Raw genomic sequence first — 19289 nt, 5'->3', positions numbered from 1 at the left:
ATAGTAAAGTAGTCAATTGTAAAGTCCATAAAAATTGAAATGACCAAATAACCTTTTTAAAATATGCATTAATTTTGGGTTTCTTTTTTTTTTTTAAGTATGATACTATTAGAGAAACAGTACAATGGCACTATTAAAGGAACAATGGCAACTCCTTTTGTTTCAGCATTTATAATAAAATAATTATATAACACTTTCAAACTCAATGATTATTTGGATTTTGCCTTACATGGTAAATACGGAATCAAAATTGGATCAAAATGGAATGAAAGAATTAAAATAGAACTCTAATATGATTCGATTGTGAAAAGTTTCAGACTCTAATAAAATTATTTATGTGATAATGGGATTACTCAATGAGTGTCTTATTCTTATACACCTGAGTAAAATGGATGAGTTGAGAGCAAACACCGGCACATAGTAGAAATTGGGCAAACACTTTTGCACCATGCTTCTGTATTATAAAAATACTTGTCTCATACATTTGAAACTGCAATCCATACTATAAATTTTATCCCTTCCACACATACCACTCCTTCCACCCCATATTAAATTCTTTCTAAAATACACCAAATTTTCAAGAGTTGCATGTATTTGGTTCCCACAATTCTAGTATCTATTGACAATCTAATAATTTTGTTATGTTAAGTATTTTAAAAGGTCATTTAAAACAAATTTTTATTTAGAATGTTAGAAAAATATCCTGGCTAGAGGAAATTAAAGATCAAAAATTGAAGAAGAGGGTGAAGGAAGAGCATAAAGTTGAAGAAGTTTTAGAGCCAAAACTTCAACAAATGTTGTCACAGGAATACATGCTCCTTATATAGTGCAGGTGCATGGATACGTAGCAAAATTCATCTTGGTTTTCTTGGATGAAATTTTAATCTATAATCAAGCAAGGCCATGACATATTCACCATCTTCATTTGGTATTTTCCTCGTTGAAAGCTCAAAGTTTATTACTAAAAATCTAAATGTTCTTTTGCTCAAGCGCAAGTATCCTATTTAGGTCTTATTTCAACTGTAACAGTAGCAACCAAGGGTTTGTGGATCCAGTTCTGATTCTAAATCTACTTAGGAACCAAACCAAACTGAAATTTTGATCCGATTCCAATTTAGTTTTTCGATAATTCAATTTAGCTCTTATTACAATGATTCCAGTTTCAATTCAAGTTTTGGTTCGTAAAACAATTTTTTACAAATTGTTCTCATGAAAATTCATACCTGAATTAGGAGAAGCTATAAAATTGGTTATTAATACATATTATATTATATAATATACATTTTAGTTATTTTTTAATTATATAATTTTTATTAAGAAAATTTAGCAATTCATTAATAAGCATCATAAGATAAGTACAATATAATTTTCTCATAAAAGAAAAAAAAATCATAAACATAGACAACTAAAGAAACTAATGCTTTTTCCGAGTAAAGGAGAATTATCCTTTTTCATTTTGGACGACCAAAAAAACTTTCTAAGCATAGGAAAATAATCTTCTGAGTAATAATTAATTTAGTGTTCAAAGATGATTTGGCACAGTGTTCAGAGATGATCTAGGCAAAAGAGAATGATCTTTCAAACAGTAACTAATCCTTTGGATTGCAATCGACAAGTGCCACTCTCCTCAATGACAAAAGCCTTTTCTTCCTTGGCCTGAAAGTCATTCCTCAGTAGTGAGCAAACCCCCTCACTCCATGGGCTGAAAGCTAAAAAAATCTCTCCACAATACTTCTATTTATAGTGTTAATCCTAATTTGATTAGGAGTCGTACTCAATTATGTAATAACACTAAAATAAGAGTGTATATTCCTCCACACTATTAAGGAACATTTCTCCCACTTAAATTAGAAAAATATCTCTCCAAATCTCAATAGAATTTTAAGTCATAAATCTAACAATATATATATATATATATATATATATATATATATATATATATATATATATATATATATATATATATATATATATGGAAAAATATAGTAAGAAATTGATTCTCGATTAGGTTTCAGTTTAATACAATTTCGGTTTGGCTTTTAGTGAAAAACTAGAATCGAACTAAATTTGTAAAATATGTTTGATTCATTATCGTTTTGATTAGTTTGGCACAATTCTTCGATTTGATCTGAAACCTTCAAGAACCATGCACAATCCTTTTGACACCCCTAACCCGTTTACAGTATAGCCAAGCAAGGTATATCACACTCGGTGCTGGAGCACCCTGTCTTATCTTACTTTATTCCGTTAATAATTTGTCCTCGTTATATTTTAAAAATAAATTATATTTCCAAAGGAAAAACTAACGGAGTTTTCTCTATTTTTTTACCAGTTGGCGTGTTTCACTATTCACCTGCTTGAAATTTTTAATAATATTTTACAATAAAAATCTCATTCATACTCATCATAATCATCTCATCATTTCGAATATCATCTATATATTTCAATTTCACATTCATTTCCATACATTTCCATTCAAATTCATTCATGCTCAATTCATATACAAAAATTCTCAATCTTCATTAATTTACATGATTTACAAACTAATTATATAAATTCATAATTTACATGATATACAAATTAATTACATATGAATTAGCCAATTTATTAATTTACATCACATAAATATTAATTACATTTTCATAATTTATATTACATCATAAGAAATATTTAAAATGTACAGAATACAATATTATGATCTATATGGGCCTTATCTATATGCATTGCTGAGGAGGTGACAACCTTAGACACTTCTGCAGATTCGAACTTCAAAATCCCAGTCTAATATCCACTGGGTTTTATCTTCAGTACTTGCGCGAAGGAAACAATCCATCGCGTTAAATATTTCTGCTTAGTGGTGCAATAATATAACAAAGAAATACTATACAAATAACGATAAAAATGAAACGTAATTTGGATAATTAAAATTTAATTATATTTCGCATGAAACTTCTAATATTGACTATCTTTTATTCTAATTTGTTCTTCTTTACAAGTGCTTATCTCTTAATTTCACAGTAATAATACACATTATACAAAATTAATTAAAATATTAAAACTTATATTCATTGTATTATAGAAGATACAATTGTAATATTTATTTAAGTTAAATTTATTTTACTAATCTTTTTATCGCTTTATTTCACATTTTCTTATGTTATAGATCATTTCATAATAAATAAAATTTTTTTATAGCTAATTGTAACACCCCTCACCCGACTACAGTGTAATCGAGCGAGGTGTGCTACATTCGATGCTGAAGCACCATAACTTATCTTACTTTATTTCTTTAAAAATTTTATTCTCGTTATATTTAATATCGATTATTTTTCGACGGAGAAACTAACGGAGTTTCCTCTATTTTATTATCATTTAACGTGTTTTACTATTCACCTGTTGGAAAATTTCAATAATATTTTACAATAAAAATATCATCAATTGTGCTCATAACCATCTCATAATTCACATCTCATTCATATATCTCAATTTCATATTCATTTCCATGCATTTCCATTCATGCACAATTTATATATATAAATTCTCAAGTTTCATTAATTTACATGATTTACAGACTGATTACATAAATTCATAATTTACATGATCTACAAATTAATTACAGTTCCATAATCTATATTTCAACATACAATTCATGGTTTATATTACAAATAATAACTAATTATAATGTACAAAATACATAATATAATCTATGTGGGCCCTATCTACATGCATTGCTGAGGAGGTGACAACCTTGAACACTCTGCAGATCAGAACTCCAAAATCTCTGTTTGGTATTCGCTGGCTTTAACTTCAGTACCTGCGCGAGGAAACAAATCCATTGCGCTAAGCATTGTTGCTTAGTGGTGCAATAATATAACAAGGAAATAATATAACAAGTAAAAATAATTAGAGCATATTTTCTATACTCAAGAATTTTACTGGGTTCATATGAAATTTTCCATACAATATATCTTTCGTCATTTATGTTGCTCTCTAGAATCACTTCTTTTATAAGTTTACAATAATCATTTATATAATGTACAAATAAATCTAAAATTTATACTTATACTTATATTCTTATGAAAGTCACATTTGTAATATTATTTAAGTTATAATTCTTCTACTAGTCTTTTTATCACTTCCTTGATACTTTCTAAGTTGTTTACAATCTTTTCGTAATATTTAAAATTTTTAGAACTAGTTTGATTTACTTCAAATCATTCTAACGAACAAAATTTTGGAGTTAATCTAATTTATTTTAGAACTTCTTCTCATTTATTTACTTTCTAGCAATTTTAATTGCTAATATTCATAACTTATTTTAATAAATTAGACTGCCCAAGTAACCTATGGCAGGCTGACTAAACTGGATAACGGGTTGTTGGCACTGGACACCGTGGTGCCCTCGGGCCGTCATACCATGGGACGCAGAACATCAACCACGTATGCAGTCAGTATGGCTAAAAAGCCATGATAACACATAATCGGGCATTAAGCCATGAGTGTGGGCATAAAGTCATGAATACGGGCATAAAGCCATGAATACAGGCATAAAGCATTTCGCAGTACTGCTATAACAATACCCTATTGGCATGCCAAACTATCCAATCTGACACATGTGTCTAGGCAATACATGGGCACAATAGTACCATTAAGAGTTTATATGTTTCATCATTTCATTATATTTTTCATTTATATTTTTATAGCATTCTAATTTTATTTACAGTGGAAGCATAATTTCCAATTTCACATTTCTAGGTAATTTATGCATTCATCGAAATATTCATACTAATTACAATTCACATTCATTTGATCTCATGTACCATTCACATTCAAAACATATTTCCTTTCTCCCTTGATGAGAACCTAAATCCCAAATGACACTTTTATCTCATTTATACATTTAACAATATATTCATGTAAAGTACATCTCATACTTCAAGTTGTATTGCTAATATATTATGAATTCCATTGGTGTTGGGAGTATAAGTCTCAATTACCTATTCTCAAGATTTTTTTGGTATTCATTAAGTCATTCAAATTCACCAATTACTATTTCTATTCCAAGTAATCCATGAACATTTCATGGATTCTAAATTTCATACTTTAATTTCCTCTACCAATTCAGTTCTTACACTTTGTGTCTTTGTATTACTATTCACTTAAATTGTTAACTTTTTAATACATAATAAATTTATTGAACCTAAGTTCACTAAGATACCACATTTTGCATTCTAAAGTTGTTGGTATTGATTGCCAATACCATTTCAAAGCTTAGTGTTAGTTATTCACAATTTTCAGATTTCATACCCTAGGTTTACTGTTCCATTGGTCATTTGTACAGTAGGAATTTGATAAAATTGTCTTCATGAAAGTTGTTCCTTATTGTGCCTAGTTACATTTCTTTTTTTTGAATCACTCCATTTGGAGTTTTGTAGCTCAAGTTATAGTCATTTTATCATAACTGGCCAGATTGACCTGTACCCAAAATTTCTGGGCAATTTGGTTCTGCCAGATTTGGTGACCTAAGTTTGGTTGGCAATTTGACTAGGTTATGGTCAGAATTTGGATTTGTGTTCTTCATGAAAGTTGTAGTCTATATCTCAGATTTCTACTGGTAAAAGTTCAGATCAATTGAACTTGCCTACACTGAGTTATGACCATTTGAATAAACACTGTTCATTTGGTCATTTTCCAGGGACAGCCTATTGGTCACCCGGATTAGGGTAATTTTTAGGTCAACTTGGTTTGGTTTTCTGGGCAGGGTTTCTTTACCAAAGTTGTGCCATTATGTGTCTATTTTCATGTCTAATTGGCCTTGCACCAATTGAACCTATACAACTCCATTTATAGCTGCCTAAACCTACTAGACTCACAACTAGTCCTGCAAGTCACCAAGGGCAGCATGCCTAAACTCAACTCCATTATCCTTAATCACTTCAATTCCTCCTCACACACATTCAAATGGTCACTAATTGACCATTTCAAGGTTAATATACCATTTCATGAGCAAACCCTAATTTTTTTCTTCTAAATTGGGCTTTTGTTATTGTTTTTGGTTGGGATTAGAAGTGATGATGCTGTGTCTCTGTAGGTGAAACATATCAGATCCAAATATGGTGACTACTTTGGCATTACTGTCGCTGGTTATCTAGGTTCTGAAAGCTATCCTTGGTTTCTTACTTTGCCCTATACTGTTACATTACCCGCAAAAGATTATATCCTTGTGCTCTTCTATTATTTTCCGCTCAGAGGCTCATCCGGATATGATCGGAAGTGATGGGGTGGCTACACCTGAGAATTACCAGAAAGATCTCGAGTATTTGAAGCGAAAGGTGTGTTTTTACTTCTAGTTTTAGTAAGTAAATGATCTTCATGGTCATGGATCTTATTTCAGAAATATTTTGTTTTGTGCTATTGGGCATGCTTATTTTTTACAGGTTGATGCTGGAGCTGATCTAATTATCACTCAACTGTTCTATGACACTGATATTTTTCTCAAATTTGTGAATGACTGCCGCCAAATAGGGATTAATTGTCCTATTGTTCCTGGAATTATGCCCATTAATAACTACAAAGGCTTCTTACGAATGACTGGCTTTTGCAAAACAAAGGTATGCATTCCCCCATACAGGTATTTTTTCCATGCTAGTCTCATCTAAGATACATATGTACATTGTCAATTACAAATTTAAGTGACAAGTAATTGTCTTTGAACCTTGGCCAATTATTGGATAGATACATCTAATGCACATATTTCTTTCAGTAATGCCCCTTTTTCTTGGAGAATAAATATCATTAAACAAGATAGTCATAATGTCTTTTGCTCTTGCAATTTGATGCATTTTGCTAGGAGTGGAAAAAATAGTTTGTAATTTGTAAAGCCTATGGCAATAATAATGAGAGTGTTTGGTTTGACTTATAAGTCAAATCTACATATAAGTATAAAGTTATATGTAGTTTAGTATTTGGTTTGACTTATAAGTCCAATCTACATATAAGTATAAAGTTATATGTAGTTTAGTGTTTGGTTTGACTTATAAGTAAAAAAGCTATTGAAAATAAGTCAAGAGTTATAAATAAAAATACCTTACTTATAGTTTATTTACTTATTTTAAAATTACTCTTTGACTTGACTAAGTAAAATATTATATTATCCTAATATTTTTTAAAAATATTAACATTATCCTCTTTTTAATAGCTATAACACTTAATAACATATCCTTTTTGGTAATTTTAATTAATTAAATTACTTTTAAGCACCTTTTAACTAGACACTTAGACTATCTAAAAGTTATTTTAAAGTAATTTTACCAAACAATACTTATTTTTTAATTTGACTTATAAATTAAAAAAATATATTTTAAGTCAAAAGTTAAAAGTAGCCTAACTAAACATCCTCCATGTATTGTCATATTGTAGGGTCCAATTAGTGTTGCATATCCACTGATTAACAATAAATTTAAGATGTTTACATTTGAACTTTTATGAAATATGAATGGTCCTCTTGGGCTGTGCTTACAATCTCGTTGTCATTGCACAGTGGTCAAATAATTTTTGTTAATAGGTTAAATGTTTATGCCATTTTCTAGGCTAAATGTTTATGCCATTTTCTTTCCTATTTGGATTGTTTTTTCTATTGTATATTTCTCCTAGGAGTAGTTTTACATTGTCATCTGGAAAAGTGTGTTTATTTCATCTGGGTGCATGCTTTTATTTTCTGTACCATAGGCTTCAACAACGATGATTGTGTTTGTGGAGAAAATGCTTTACATATGCAAAATTAATTTTGGTTGCTCTGCCACATAAATATTGATTACATTTAATTTCATATTGTAGATACCAGCTGAGGTTACTGCTGCATTGGAGCCTACTAAGGACAATGAGGAAGCAGTCAGAGCCTATGGAATTCACCTTGGAACAGAAGTGTGCAAGAAGATTTTAGTTTATGGCATTAAGACATTGCATCTTTATACTCTAAACATGGAGAAATCAGCACTGGCTATATTAATGGTTGTCGCAAGGTATTTTGTGATCGCCTGGACGAACACTCACCGAAGTGGGAAAGAGTGAGGAGTCGCCACTTTAATTTTGAGGGAAATTAAACGAAACCATTTGTAAAAATAAATTTGAATGAAACCACTTCGAAAATAGAGATTCTATGTCCGGGGTCCGTATACGGGCGGGGAAGGTGTTAGGCACCCCGCCTCGTCCCTCTATGAGGGCAAGCAGATTTAACATTATGCTCTTTATAAATTAAAATCGATAGCTAGGAGGGTTGGGCTAGAATGAAGATGTTAATCCCTTTGACAAAAGGGAATATTTAAGTAATATCACTAGTTTTTTTTAGGGTTACCCAGATACATAAGTAAATGAGACAACCTTAGTGAATTGATGTTGTGTTGTGGTTTTCGTTTATGGGATTACTTTGCGTGTTTATTTAAGTTTGATTTTGAGAATCGGATAAGAACTCTTCTCCGATCTCTGTATATTCAGTAAAATTTGATTTGAGAATCGGATAAGAACTCTCCTCCGATCTCTGTATATTTATTAAAATTTGATTAGAGAATCGGATAAGAACTCTCCTCCGATCTCTTTTAAATATTTGATTATAATTGGGATTGAGAATCGGATAAGAACTCCCCTCCGATCTCTTTTAATATTTAAAATTTGGATTGAGAATCGGATAAGAACTCTCCTCCGATCTCTCTTAGGTATTTATTAAAATTTAGATCGAGAATCGGATAAGAACTCTCCTCCGATCTCTCTTAAGTATTTGATTACAATTGGGATAGAGAATCGGATAAGAACTCTCCTCCGATCTCTTTTAAATATTTGATTACAATTAGGATTGAAAATCGGATAAGAGCTCTCCTCCGATCTCTTTTAGGTATTTATTAAAATTTAGATTGAGAATCGGATAAGAACTCTCCTCCGATCTCTCTTAAATATTTGATTACAATTGGGATTGAGAATCAGATAAGAACTCTCCTCCGATCTCTTTTAAATATTTGATTACAATTAGGATTGAAAATCGGATAAGAACTCTCCTCCGATCTCTTTTAGGTATTTATTAAAATTTAGATCGAGAATCGGATAAGAACTCTCCTCCGATCTCTCTTAAATATTTGATTACAATTGGGATTGAGAATCGGATAAGAACTCTCATCCGATCTCTTTTAGATATTTATTAAAACTTTCGGTTGAGAATCGGATAATAATTCTCCTCCGATCTCCTTTTGTTTGCATGAGTGTCGAGTAAGGACTTTTCTGACCTTTTAAAATTTGATTACAGTTACGTATCATAAGAACCTTAGACTAAGGGTCCTTGCATTCCAAGACGCCGGGGACCCGAACAAGGCTTTCTCTTATCCCATTGGCACCTTATAACTAAGGAAAGGGTGCTAGACTGAATCTTACCGATCTCCTATGTGATCACCTTATCAGTACTTTTCGACGCGCAATATTTGATCTCTTTTGTTTGCTAGTCCGGGATCCGACCTTACTTTGATCCCCCACTATGCCCAGTTATCTTCTGAGCTAGTCTAGTGGTCCGACTTCATAATTCTCCTCTGATTCACTATCCAAACTCTTATTATTTTGAAGAAACTTTCGTGTTAAGATACAGCTACCAACATTTCACCAAACTACCTATACGTTACTCGAGACCAAAACACCCACGTTTGAAGGTAATAAAGGCTAAGAAAAAGATAAATAACATGTGCGGATGAACAAAAAGGAAACTCAGGAAGATAACCACCTTCGTGGGGTTTTTAACATAACATAAACTTAACGAAAATTACGAGTATGAAAACAAAGAAAATAAATGTAAAAAAAAACTAGTGCTTGGTAAAACGACGGTCCGGACACTTACCTGTAGGGAGTTGGATCTATCGAACTGAATGTGGAGTCACAAATATAGTAGAGCTGCGTGCTAATAGACTGGGGACTAATGCTTGCCTTGTAATGAAGAGTGCCAAGTTAAAATGCAGTTGAGACCAAAATTACTATAGCCGGGCTTAAATGAGATTGAGCTTGTAAAATAAGAGTAAATATAAAGATGATGAAAACAGAACTGAAACTAAGAGAGTATCGCAGAGCAATGAACAAACTGAAAATAAAGGGTTTCAGCGTCCAACACTCCTTCAAAGAAAATACTTTAGAAAACTGGTTTCTGAAGTTTTTCTATTTCGAAAGCTTAAAAATAGCAGAGTAGCAAAGTTGAATCAATTTTCAGAGCCTTTCCACTATAATCACCACCTTTTTTTTTTTCCGTCCCCTTCAACAGTTTTCATGCAGGTATTTATAGGGAATGGGTGCTCCCAATGAAGGGTCAGGATTTCCTTTGAGGGAAATGAAAGGTTTGGATTTTAAAGGACATGATCTGATGCTTGGGAATCAAAGAGAATCAAAATGAACGGTTGAGATCCTTTTAAGAATATTTGTCCTTTCTCTCTTTTAATCTGACGGCTCAAAATTTTCTTGTCAAGGGCGATCCAAGGGCTGGGAGTAAAAAGCACCGGTCTTATCGTCTTCTTCTTTGATCCAAGGGCTCCGGACTTATCCTTACAAGTAAGATCAACGATGGAGATTGGGATGTATAGGACAGTCATGACATACTCTGACACCTGTCAGTAATGTGGGCGATTCTGCAAATGAGGCGTGCAGTGGAGATCTCATCTGCAACGCTTTAACTACCTCGGCTCTGATTATGACGACAATTATTGGAAGTTGTCTTATTCTCTCTTTGCTTTCCGATCTCCCATCCCTTCTGATCTTATTAATATGATCCTTTTCCGATCTCTCATGCCGTCCCCCCTCTTCCGATCTCCCCCACTCCAGTCTTCTCCTTTATCGGGCCCAGTTCAGTCAAAGCATTTATTCCTTCGATTTACTAGGTGTCCGCTTCGTTTTTTGCTAGCAATAAATGCTCAGGTCTTCTCTATATATACCTTCAGCGGGAAACCCTTCTGCATTTGATTTTCTCCTCTTTCTTTCTCACTTTTCATGTTCTAGCCGCTCCGGTAACAATCCCAGCCATGATAGCTGTTTTTGGTCTTTTTCCGACTGTTTACCCTGTTTATCGACTGAAAATTTATGACCCCGGTGATCAAAAAATCACTATGGCCACCTCTAATGACAGTGAGAGAACCGGACTAATTTACCGACCCAGATCGAGAATATTGATCGTGTTGACCTCAAATCGGTCGACCGATATAATCGGTGAACCGATTTCGGGCGAGAATACTGCTAATTTCCCTCCGATCTTTGGTGACTGCCCTTCGAAGTTCATTTGGCTTCCCACCACATTAGGTGTCCCGACAGCGGCTCAGTTCCAAGCGATAACATTGACGATGACCTCTCTCATCCTCATGAGAGTCATAGTCTCCCCATCTGAGCTGTACATCTATCCGATGTCGATGGCCGGTCTCCTCATTAAACACATCTTTTGATTCAACCACGAGACTAGGCTTTGACATAGGCCTTCACTAGATAGAATGTACTGCCGATCTCTAGAGATCGCCTAAATGATGTAATCTGACCTTTAATGTAATTCAATCTCTAGAGATCGCCCAAATGATGTAATCTGACCTTTTGGAAATAAAATTTTATTTTGACAATTATCATTTTATCATTATATTGGTTATTTTCCGATCTTTGATGTGTCCATCCGATCCGATTCCTAACTGAATAGCCCTTAGCCAATCTGTAATTCTAAACAACCACCTTAATCTGCCGGTCTTTAACCAGTCGATCTCTCCTTACTCAATTATGGAATTTCCAGAATATTCGTGAGACGTGTCAGAAAAAGCTAGCGAATCCCGCTAACCGATGCGCCGCTTGGGACACCATGAGCATTAAATGCTCAGACAGGTATAAATAGGGGATGGGTCAGCCAGTTGCTCCCTTATGTCATTTTTAGCCTCTCGCGAGCAATTCCAAAATCCTCTCATTTTTTCAAGTTCTTCCGACACCAATCACACTCCGGTAAGGGTTTTGATCTTTCTTTTAGCTTAAATTTTCTCTTTTCTTTGAAAATGAGAGGCGCCGAGGGTCAGAGAGCGGCGAGCCCCCCTTCCGTTCACGTCTCATGGTCGTCAGATGAAGTTGAGGTGGTCGGACCGAGCGGGCGATCTGAACCTCCTACGTCCTCCGTTCCAGCCCGTGGTCAAGCGGCACCCTCAAGACGAACACATTCTTCAGGGAGAGAAAACATTCCCGTGGACGAGCTGCCGTTCATTGATGCATGCATTTTATATCATCATTTAGGTATAATTTTTGCACATAATTTACCCTTATTCATAGCTATTATTTTAGATATTAGTATATATTTAGTCAATTTTACAATTTTCACATTTCTTAGTTTAATTTTTGGAATTTATTTGTTTTGTAGGTTAAATCTGGAGAAATTTGATGTATTTTGATCAGAGTGGCCATTTGGAGGAGATTATAGTCGAATTGTAAAAATTTTTGAAGTTGAGTAAAAAAATGGCCGAGAGCAACACAACCTGCAGCACAACCGAATTAGCTTATGTCGCAAGTTGTGTCGATCGTCAGATATTCACGCCGAGAGCGACACAACCCGAAACACAACCCGCGACACAACTGACTCGGCTTATGTCAATTTTACTGGAAATGGTTGACATGGCATTTCCGTTACTCCAGCTTTTTATCTCACTTTCTCTGGAACCTTCCCCCTTTTACCCATTCTAGGGCAGTCCCCTCACCTATATAAAGTCTCATTTTATCATTTTCTTTCCATAGAGAGCAAGGGAGGCATTTTTGGCAAGATTAGAAAGAGAGAAGGAGGGAGCACGTTCTACATTTTTCCAGCAGCAGCAAGGATCACGTTTCTACATTTTTCTACAGCAGATCCTTCTGCATTTTTCTGGGTTTTTCTACCCTTTAGCTTACATTTCCATTATTTCTTCATTTATACATTTGGGTTTGTCTTAAAACTATGAATAGTGAGTAGTTGATTGAGATTCTAGAGATGGGTTTGTAAATATTGATTTGTATTGTGGTTTTGAACTGATTTAGCCATTTAAATGGGATTTGTTATATTTTGATTTATTGCTTGTGAGCTTGTTGCCTTGCTTGATGAATGGGCCCTCATTAAGTTAAGCTTTAATCCTTAATAGATGGACTGAAAAGTGAATATTAGGGATAGATAATCTTACAATAAACTTTATTTTCTTGGTGTTAGAAATAAGCTAAGAGGATTAAGGGGAACTTTCCAAAAATCAATTAGAGCATTAATTGGGTTTTTGTTAGGTTTGAAATACCGTGAAAACAGGGTTTGATTTAATGAAAACCAACTTTGAAATGCTTGAAAAAGGTTTCAAAAATTTAAGAATTGATTTCCCTCAAAATTGCAATTCTCATGTGTTTGGCTAAATTAGGGATAAACCACATGCAAACAATATGGAAAATCCAATCTCTAGAATCACTTTATTTTTTATTGAATTTAGATTTAATTCCTTTCAAAATTTCATAAATAGAAATTTCAAATTAATTTTTGGTAATCTAGTTTAATTAATTTTAGTTAATTGTTTGATTTAGTTTTAATTCCTCAAATACCAATTTTAATTCCAAATTTCATTTTACATCTTTAAATTTTATCACTCTAATTAGCTTATACTTTTATTTCCAATTTAAGCACAATTCCCTGTGGGATCGATATCATTTTTTTAAAACTATACTACTGTGACCCGTGCACTTGCAGACAAACACCGTATCAAGTTTTTGGCGCCGTTGCCGGGGAATTGTTTGTTTTTAAGTTGGAATTTAATTGTTTTAAGCTAATTAGAATTTTTATTTTCTTTTATTTTCACTACTACTCCTTGTGTTTTTCAGGTACTTTTCTTGTTTATGAGACGATCGAAAAGCACAAGTGATACTGAATTGTTGTTCAATCCTGAAATTGAAAAATTCTGTCGAGCCAACAAAAAGGAATACAAGAGAAGAAAGGAAGCAGAAAAAGAAGAACAACAAATATTTGAGCAAGAGGAGACAATTGAAAATATGGAGAATCAAAATAGAGCTATTGGTGGAAACAATGGAGGAAATGAGCAAAATCGGCAAAATGAAGTGGTTAATCAAAATGATCCTCAAAGAAGATCCATGTTAGATTATGCTTTTCCTAGATGTGCTGATGTGAGAGATAACAGAACTATTATTAGAGCTAATCAATTTGAGTTAAAGACTGGTCTTATTCAAATGGTTCAGAATTCACAATTTGGAGGTAGTCCACTTGAAAATCCTCATTCTCATTTGAAGAAATTTTTGATGATATGTGGTACACGAAGGCAGCCTGGAGTTTCTGATGAAGTGATTCGGCTCACCTTATTTCCATTCTCTCTTCGGGATTCAGCATTGGAGTGGTATGACTCGCTTCCACAAGCTATTATAGCTACTTGGGAGCAGCTATCTCAATCTTTTCTATCTCAATTTTTCCCACCTGGGAAGACCACTCATTTGAGGAATTTGATGGTAGCTTTTAAGCCAAGAGATGATGAAACTTTGTATGAATCTTGGATGAGATTTAAGGAGCTTGAAAGGCAATGTCCTCATCATGAAATACCCAAATGGATGATTGTTCAGAATTTCTACACCAGAGTTACTCCAGCCATAAGAAACACAATTGATTCACAAGCAGGAGGAGATTTCATGAGAATGACAAGTGAAGAATGCTATGATCTATTAGAGAAGATTGCTCATAATACCCATTTATGGGGAAATCCTAGAGCACTTGAGCCAAAGAAGGCTGGGATTTATGAACTTGACTCAGTTAACTACATGAATGCAAGATTTGACCAGTTGACTCAACTTCTTAGTGATTTTTGCACAAAGGCAACAACCTCAACTCCTACAACTATGCAACAAGTTGCCTACACAGATGGAACCCAAAGTTGTGGAGTTGATTACTCTTCTTATGGTGATGATTATTTGCAAGAACAAGCTGCTTATGCAGGAGGTTATCAACAGAAACCTATGGGAAATGCTTACTCTAATGTGAACAACTCAACATGGAGACCACAAGCAACTTTTGCTCAACAAGGCCAAAGCTCAAATTATGCTCATAACTAGCAGTTTATGCAGCAGAACAAGCCTCAATTTCAGCCTCAATTTCAGCCCACAAGGCAACCACCACCTGGATATCAAGCAAGAGCACAACAATCCCTTCCACCTCATGAACCGAAGCCAACCTTGGAAAGCATGATGGAGAAATTTTTTGCTGAACAAAGCAAGATGAATAGCAAATTGGAGGAAGAAATGCAACACATGAGACAAACCATGGATCAATTACAAGTCCACAACCGCATGTTGGAGACTCAATTGGCGCAACAAGCAAGCTCATCGGGAAGCATTTCCTATGGGAAACTACCTAGCCAACCACAAAACCCTCATGAACAATGTAAGGTTGTGACCTTGAGAAGTGGTAAAAAAGTTGGTCAAGAGAGTGAAAACAAGAGAGAAGAAAAAGAGAGCACAAAAGAAGAAAATTCAGTTGAGAGTAAGAAAAATGAAAAAGAAGAAGAAAGCAAAAGTGAGCAAGATGAGGGAGAGAAACCATACATCCCACCTGAACCCTACAAGCCCACCCTTCCTGTCGCAATGGGATTTTGCGGTCGCCCGGACGATCACTCACCGAAGTGGGAAAGAGTGAGGAGTCGCCACCTTAGTTTTGAGGGGAACTAAAGAAAACCATTTGAGAAGATAAATAAAGAATGAAACCACTTCAAGACAGAGATTCTAGGTTCGGGGTCCGTAAACGGGTGGGGAAGGTGTTAGGCACCCCACCTCGTCCCTTAATAAGGGTAAGTAGGTTTAATTTTGCGTCCTTTATAAATTAGTTAGAAGGGCTTGAACGGGAATGTTAATCCTTTTGGTAAGAGGAATATTTGGTTTTTCACTAATTAGGATTACCCAGATACACAAGTAAATGAGACAACCTTAGTGAACGAGTGTGAGAATCGGATAAGAACTCTCCTCCGACCTCTTTTAAGTTATTTATTAAAGTTTTGAGGGGAGACCGGATAAGAACTCTCCTCCGGTCTCTTTTAGGTTATTTATTTGAAGTTTTGAGGATGAGACCGGATAAGAACTCTCCTCCGATCTCTTTTAGATGTTTATTAAAATTTGAGGTTGAGACCGGATAAGAACTCTCCTCCGATCCCTATTTAATGTTTATTAAAATTTTGAAGGGAGACCAGATAAGAATCCTCCTCCGATCTCTTTTAAGTTATTTATTAAAATTTTGAGAGGAGACCGGATAAGAACCCTCCTCCGATCTCCTTTAGAGTTATTCGTTAATGTTTTGAGTTGAGACCGGATAAGAACTCTCTTCCGATCCCTACTTAATGTTTATCAAAATTTTGAAGGGAGACCGGATAAGAACCCTCCTCCGATCTCCTTTAAGAGTTGACTTAAAACTTTTAGGCAAGGATAAGATAAGGACTCTTCCGACCCCTTCTATTTTGATGAGACTCGGACAAAGACTTTTTCGACCTTTAAAAATTTAACCACAGCTACGGGTCTTAAGAACCTAAAACTAAGAATTCTGACCTTCAAAAATGCCGGGGATAAGGTTTATGGATATCCTGTGGCTGAACGGGGAACACTAGACTTGATTCACTGACCTTTTCATGTAGTCATTTTACCAATATCTATTAATGACCGATCCACTGCTTCGTTTACTTTGGTCTTATTCCATTTCATGACATCTTTGTCGAATTGTCGCTACGCCGGCCTAATAGTTCGGCTATCTTCCCGACGTGTTATTCGTGTCCTCTTTAAAGGAGACCTCTAAGTTGCAGCTACCTACGTTTACCCAACCATTTACATACTACAAAGAGTTAGAAACTGGTTTTCGAAATGACGGAGATCAATAAAATGAACTGATCACTAAAAAAAAATGATTTGAGAGTGACTTTCTTTGGGATTGCTTGTGCAGAAATGGTCCAGATGTAAGAAGAACAAGGAAAATGCGGGAAATAAACGTAGACACTTAATAAAACAGTAACGTGAACTCTTATAACAATATTTTCTCTTGGGTTCTCTTGTACAAAATAACCTTGAAGAAAGTTGCAGATGTATGAAGAACAAAGGAAGTGCAGGAAACAAACGTAAATGAGTGTGAACTCTTACCTGTGAGGAGCCAAATATATTGAAATAACTGTGAAGTGGTAAATAGTGATGAAGATGGCGGATTGATCAGCCTGAGAGTTGATGTCTGTCGTGAAACCGAGAGATGCTTTAGCTAAAAGGTAACCGGGTAAGAACCAGGTGAAAGGAAGTTGAGCTTGAACAGAGGAAAGGAAAGCAGAGATGATGAGAGTATGACCAGATAATGAACAAACTGGAAATGTAGAGTTCCAATATTCAAAATCTTTTTCAAGAAAACACTCCTGAAAACTAGTTTCAAAAGTCCTTTTAATCACTACAAAACAGCAGAGTAACAAACCGAATGAAGTTTCGAGTTCCTCCACGATAATAGCACCTCTTGCCTATATTTTTTGTCCGCCCTGAACAGCTTTTTCATGCAGTATTTATAGGAATCGGGTGCTCCCCATGAAGGGTCGATTTATTTTGAGGAGATGGAGGGTCAAGATTTTGAAGTACATGATCGGATGTTCAGGAATTAAAGAGAATCAAAACGAATGGTGAGATCGCTTCTCGAATATTTGTCCTTTTCCTCTTTTAACTGGACGGTCTTGAATCCTCTTGTCCGAACGATCCGAGGGCTAAGAGTGAAAACGCTGGTATTGTCATCTTCTCTTTTGATCCAAGGGTTCGGATTCATCCTTACAAGTGAGATCAACGGTGGAGATTGGGATGTACAGGATCACATGACATACCCCGCACTGTCAAGATTGCGGGCGATTCTTAGGCGTGCGGTGGAGATCTCGCCGCCACGCTTTAACTACCTCGCTCGATTCGACGACGGTTATTGGAATTTGTCTTATTCTTTTTGTCTTCCGATCCTCCCTAGCTCCTATTCCGATCTCTCATGCCGATCTCCTATCTCCGATCTCTTTTATCCCTTGATCGACCGATTCGGTCTAAGCATTAATTACATCTCGATTCTCAAGCGTCCCGCTGCTTTCCGCTCGAGATTAAATGCTCATTTTCCCCTATATATACCCCTGTCGATAGTGGCATTTCCTTCATTCGATTTTTCTCTCTTTCTCCGTGTTTCTTGGTTCTAGCTCGGGAAAGTTCCGCTACAATCGTGGTTTTGATCCTCTTCCGATGGAATTCCCTATTCCTCGACTGAAAATTTACGACCCCGGTGATGGCTTCCTCAAGTTCATTCGGCTTTTCTCCACATTGAGTGTTCCGACAGCGATTCTGATCCACATTGGGTGTTCCGACAGCGGATGAAGCATCCGATCGGCAATATCCTTGGGATCAGTTATAAACTGATCCTTAGAACACCTGGGAGTATCCTTGGGATAAGTTATAAACTGATCCTTAGATCTCCTGGGAGTATCCTTGGGATCAGTTGTAAACCGATCCTTAGATCGGCCTTTTGATATAGTCAGATCTCCAATGTATTCCGATCCTTAGAGATTGCCCAAATGATGTAGTCTGTCAATGTAATCAGATATCTAGAGATCACCCAAATGATGTAATCCGATCTTTTGAGAATAAAGACTTTATTTTGTCGGTTATCATCTTATTTTTGCATTGATTATTTTCCGATCTCTAATGTGTTTATCCGATCTGGTTCTTTACCTGAATGACACTTAATTGATCCTTTATTCAAAATATTTAACTTATTATGCCGATCTCCAATTAACCGATCTCTGAACATTCGGATATTTGAGAGAAGTGTCAGAACAGCTGTCGAGTCTCACCAATCGATGCGTCGCCTAGAACCTCGCGAGCATTAAATGCTCGGACTAGTATAAATAGGGGAGGGTTAGCCAGTTGTTCTCTCATTCCATTTTCAATCCTCGCTCACAACTTCAAGTTCTCTCATTTTCTCCGTTTCTCCGACGATCGACTCCTGAAGGGCTTTAATCCTCTTTTAGTTAAAGAACTTTGTTTTTTCTAGAAAATGATCGGTGCCGAAGGTCAGATAGCGCCGAGCCCTCCTTCCATTCAGTACACATGGTCATCGTCTCGATGAAGAAGAGGCGATGGCCCAACAGGCAACCTAAACCCCTAGGGTCTGCTCCAGTGCCTGGGTCGGGTCATACCGTCAAGGCTTGCACCACCTTCAAGGAGAGAGACCCTTCCTATAGACGAGCTTCCATCGGTTCTTCGGGAATCCGATCTGCAAT

At 35.4% G+C, this 19289-nt stretch overlaps 1 protein-coding gene and 1 non-coding gene across 2 annotated transcripts in view; one reads left to right on the top strand and one right to left on the bottom strand.

Annotated features, from left to right (window-relative positions):
* The first annotated feature begins 6196 nt into the window (after positions 1–6196).
* Positions 6197–19289, top strand: part of LOC131173788 (methylenetetrahydrofolate reductase (NADH) 2-like) — a 52115-nt gene continuing 39022 nt past the window's right edge. The window contains exons 1-3 of the mRNA XM_058136115.1: positions 6197–6332; positions 6438–6611; positions 7837–8010. Of these exons, the coding sequence (XP_057992098.1) occupies positions 6264–6332; positions 6438–6611; positions 7837–8010 (417 nt within the window). The 5' untranslated portion in view covers positions 6197–6263. The remainder of the gene's footprint in view (positions 6333–6437; positions 6612–7836; positions 8011–19289) is intronic.
* Positions 14473–14579, bottom strand: LOC131178183 (small nucleolar RNA R71). The gene has a single exon (XR_009147315.1). It is a non-coding gene; the product is annotated as a small nucleolar RNA R71 (small nucleolar RNA).

The sequence above is a fragment of the Hevea brasiliensis genome, chromosome 2 (assembly GCF_030052815.1).
Source record: "Hevea brasiliensis isolate MT/VB/25A 57/8 chromosome 2, ASM3005281v1, whole genome shotgun sequence".
Taxonomy (NCBI): domain Eukaryota; kingdom Viridiplantae; phylum Streptophyta; class Magnoliopsida; order Malpighiales; family Euphorbiaceae; genus Hevea; species Hevea brasiliensis.
Note: the sequence above shows the minus strand (reverse complement) of the source record. Positions and strands in the feature narration are given on the sequence as shown.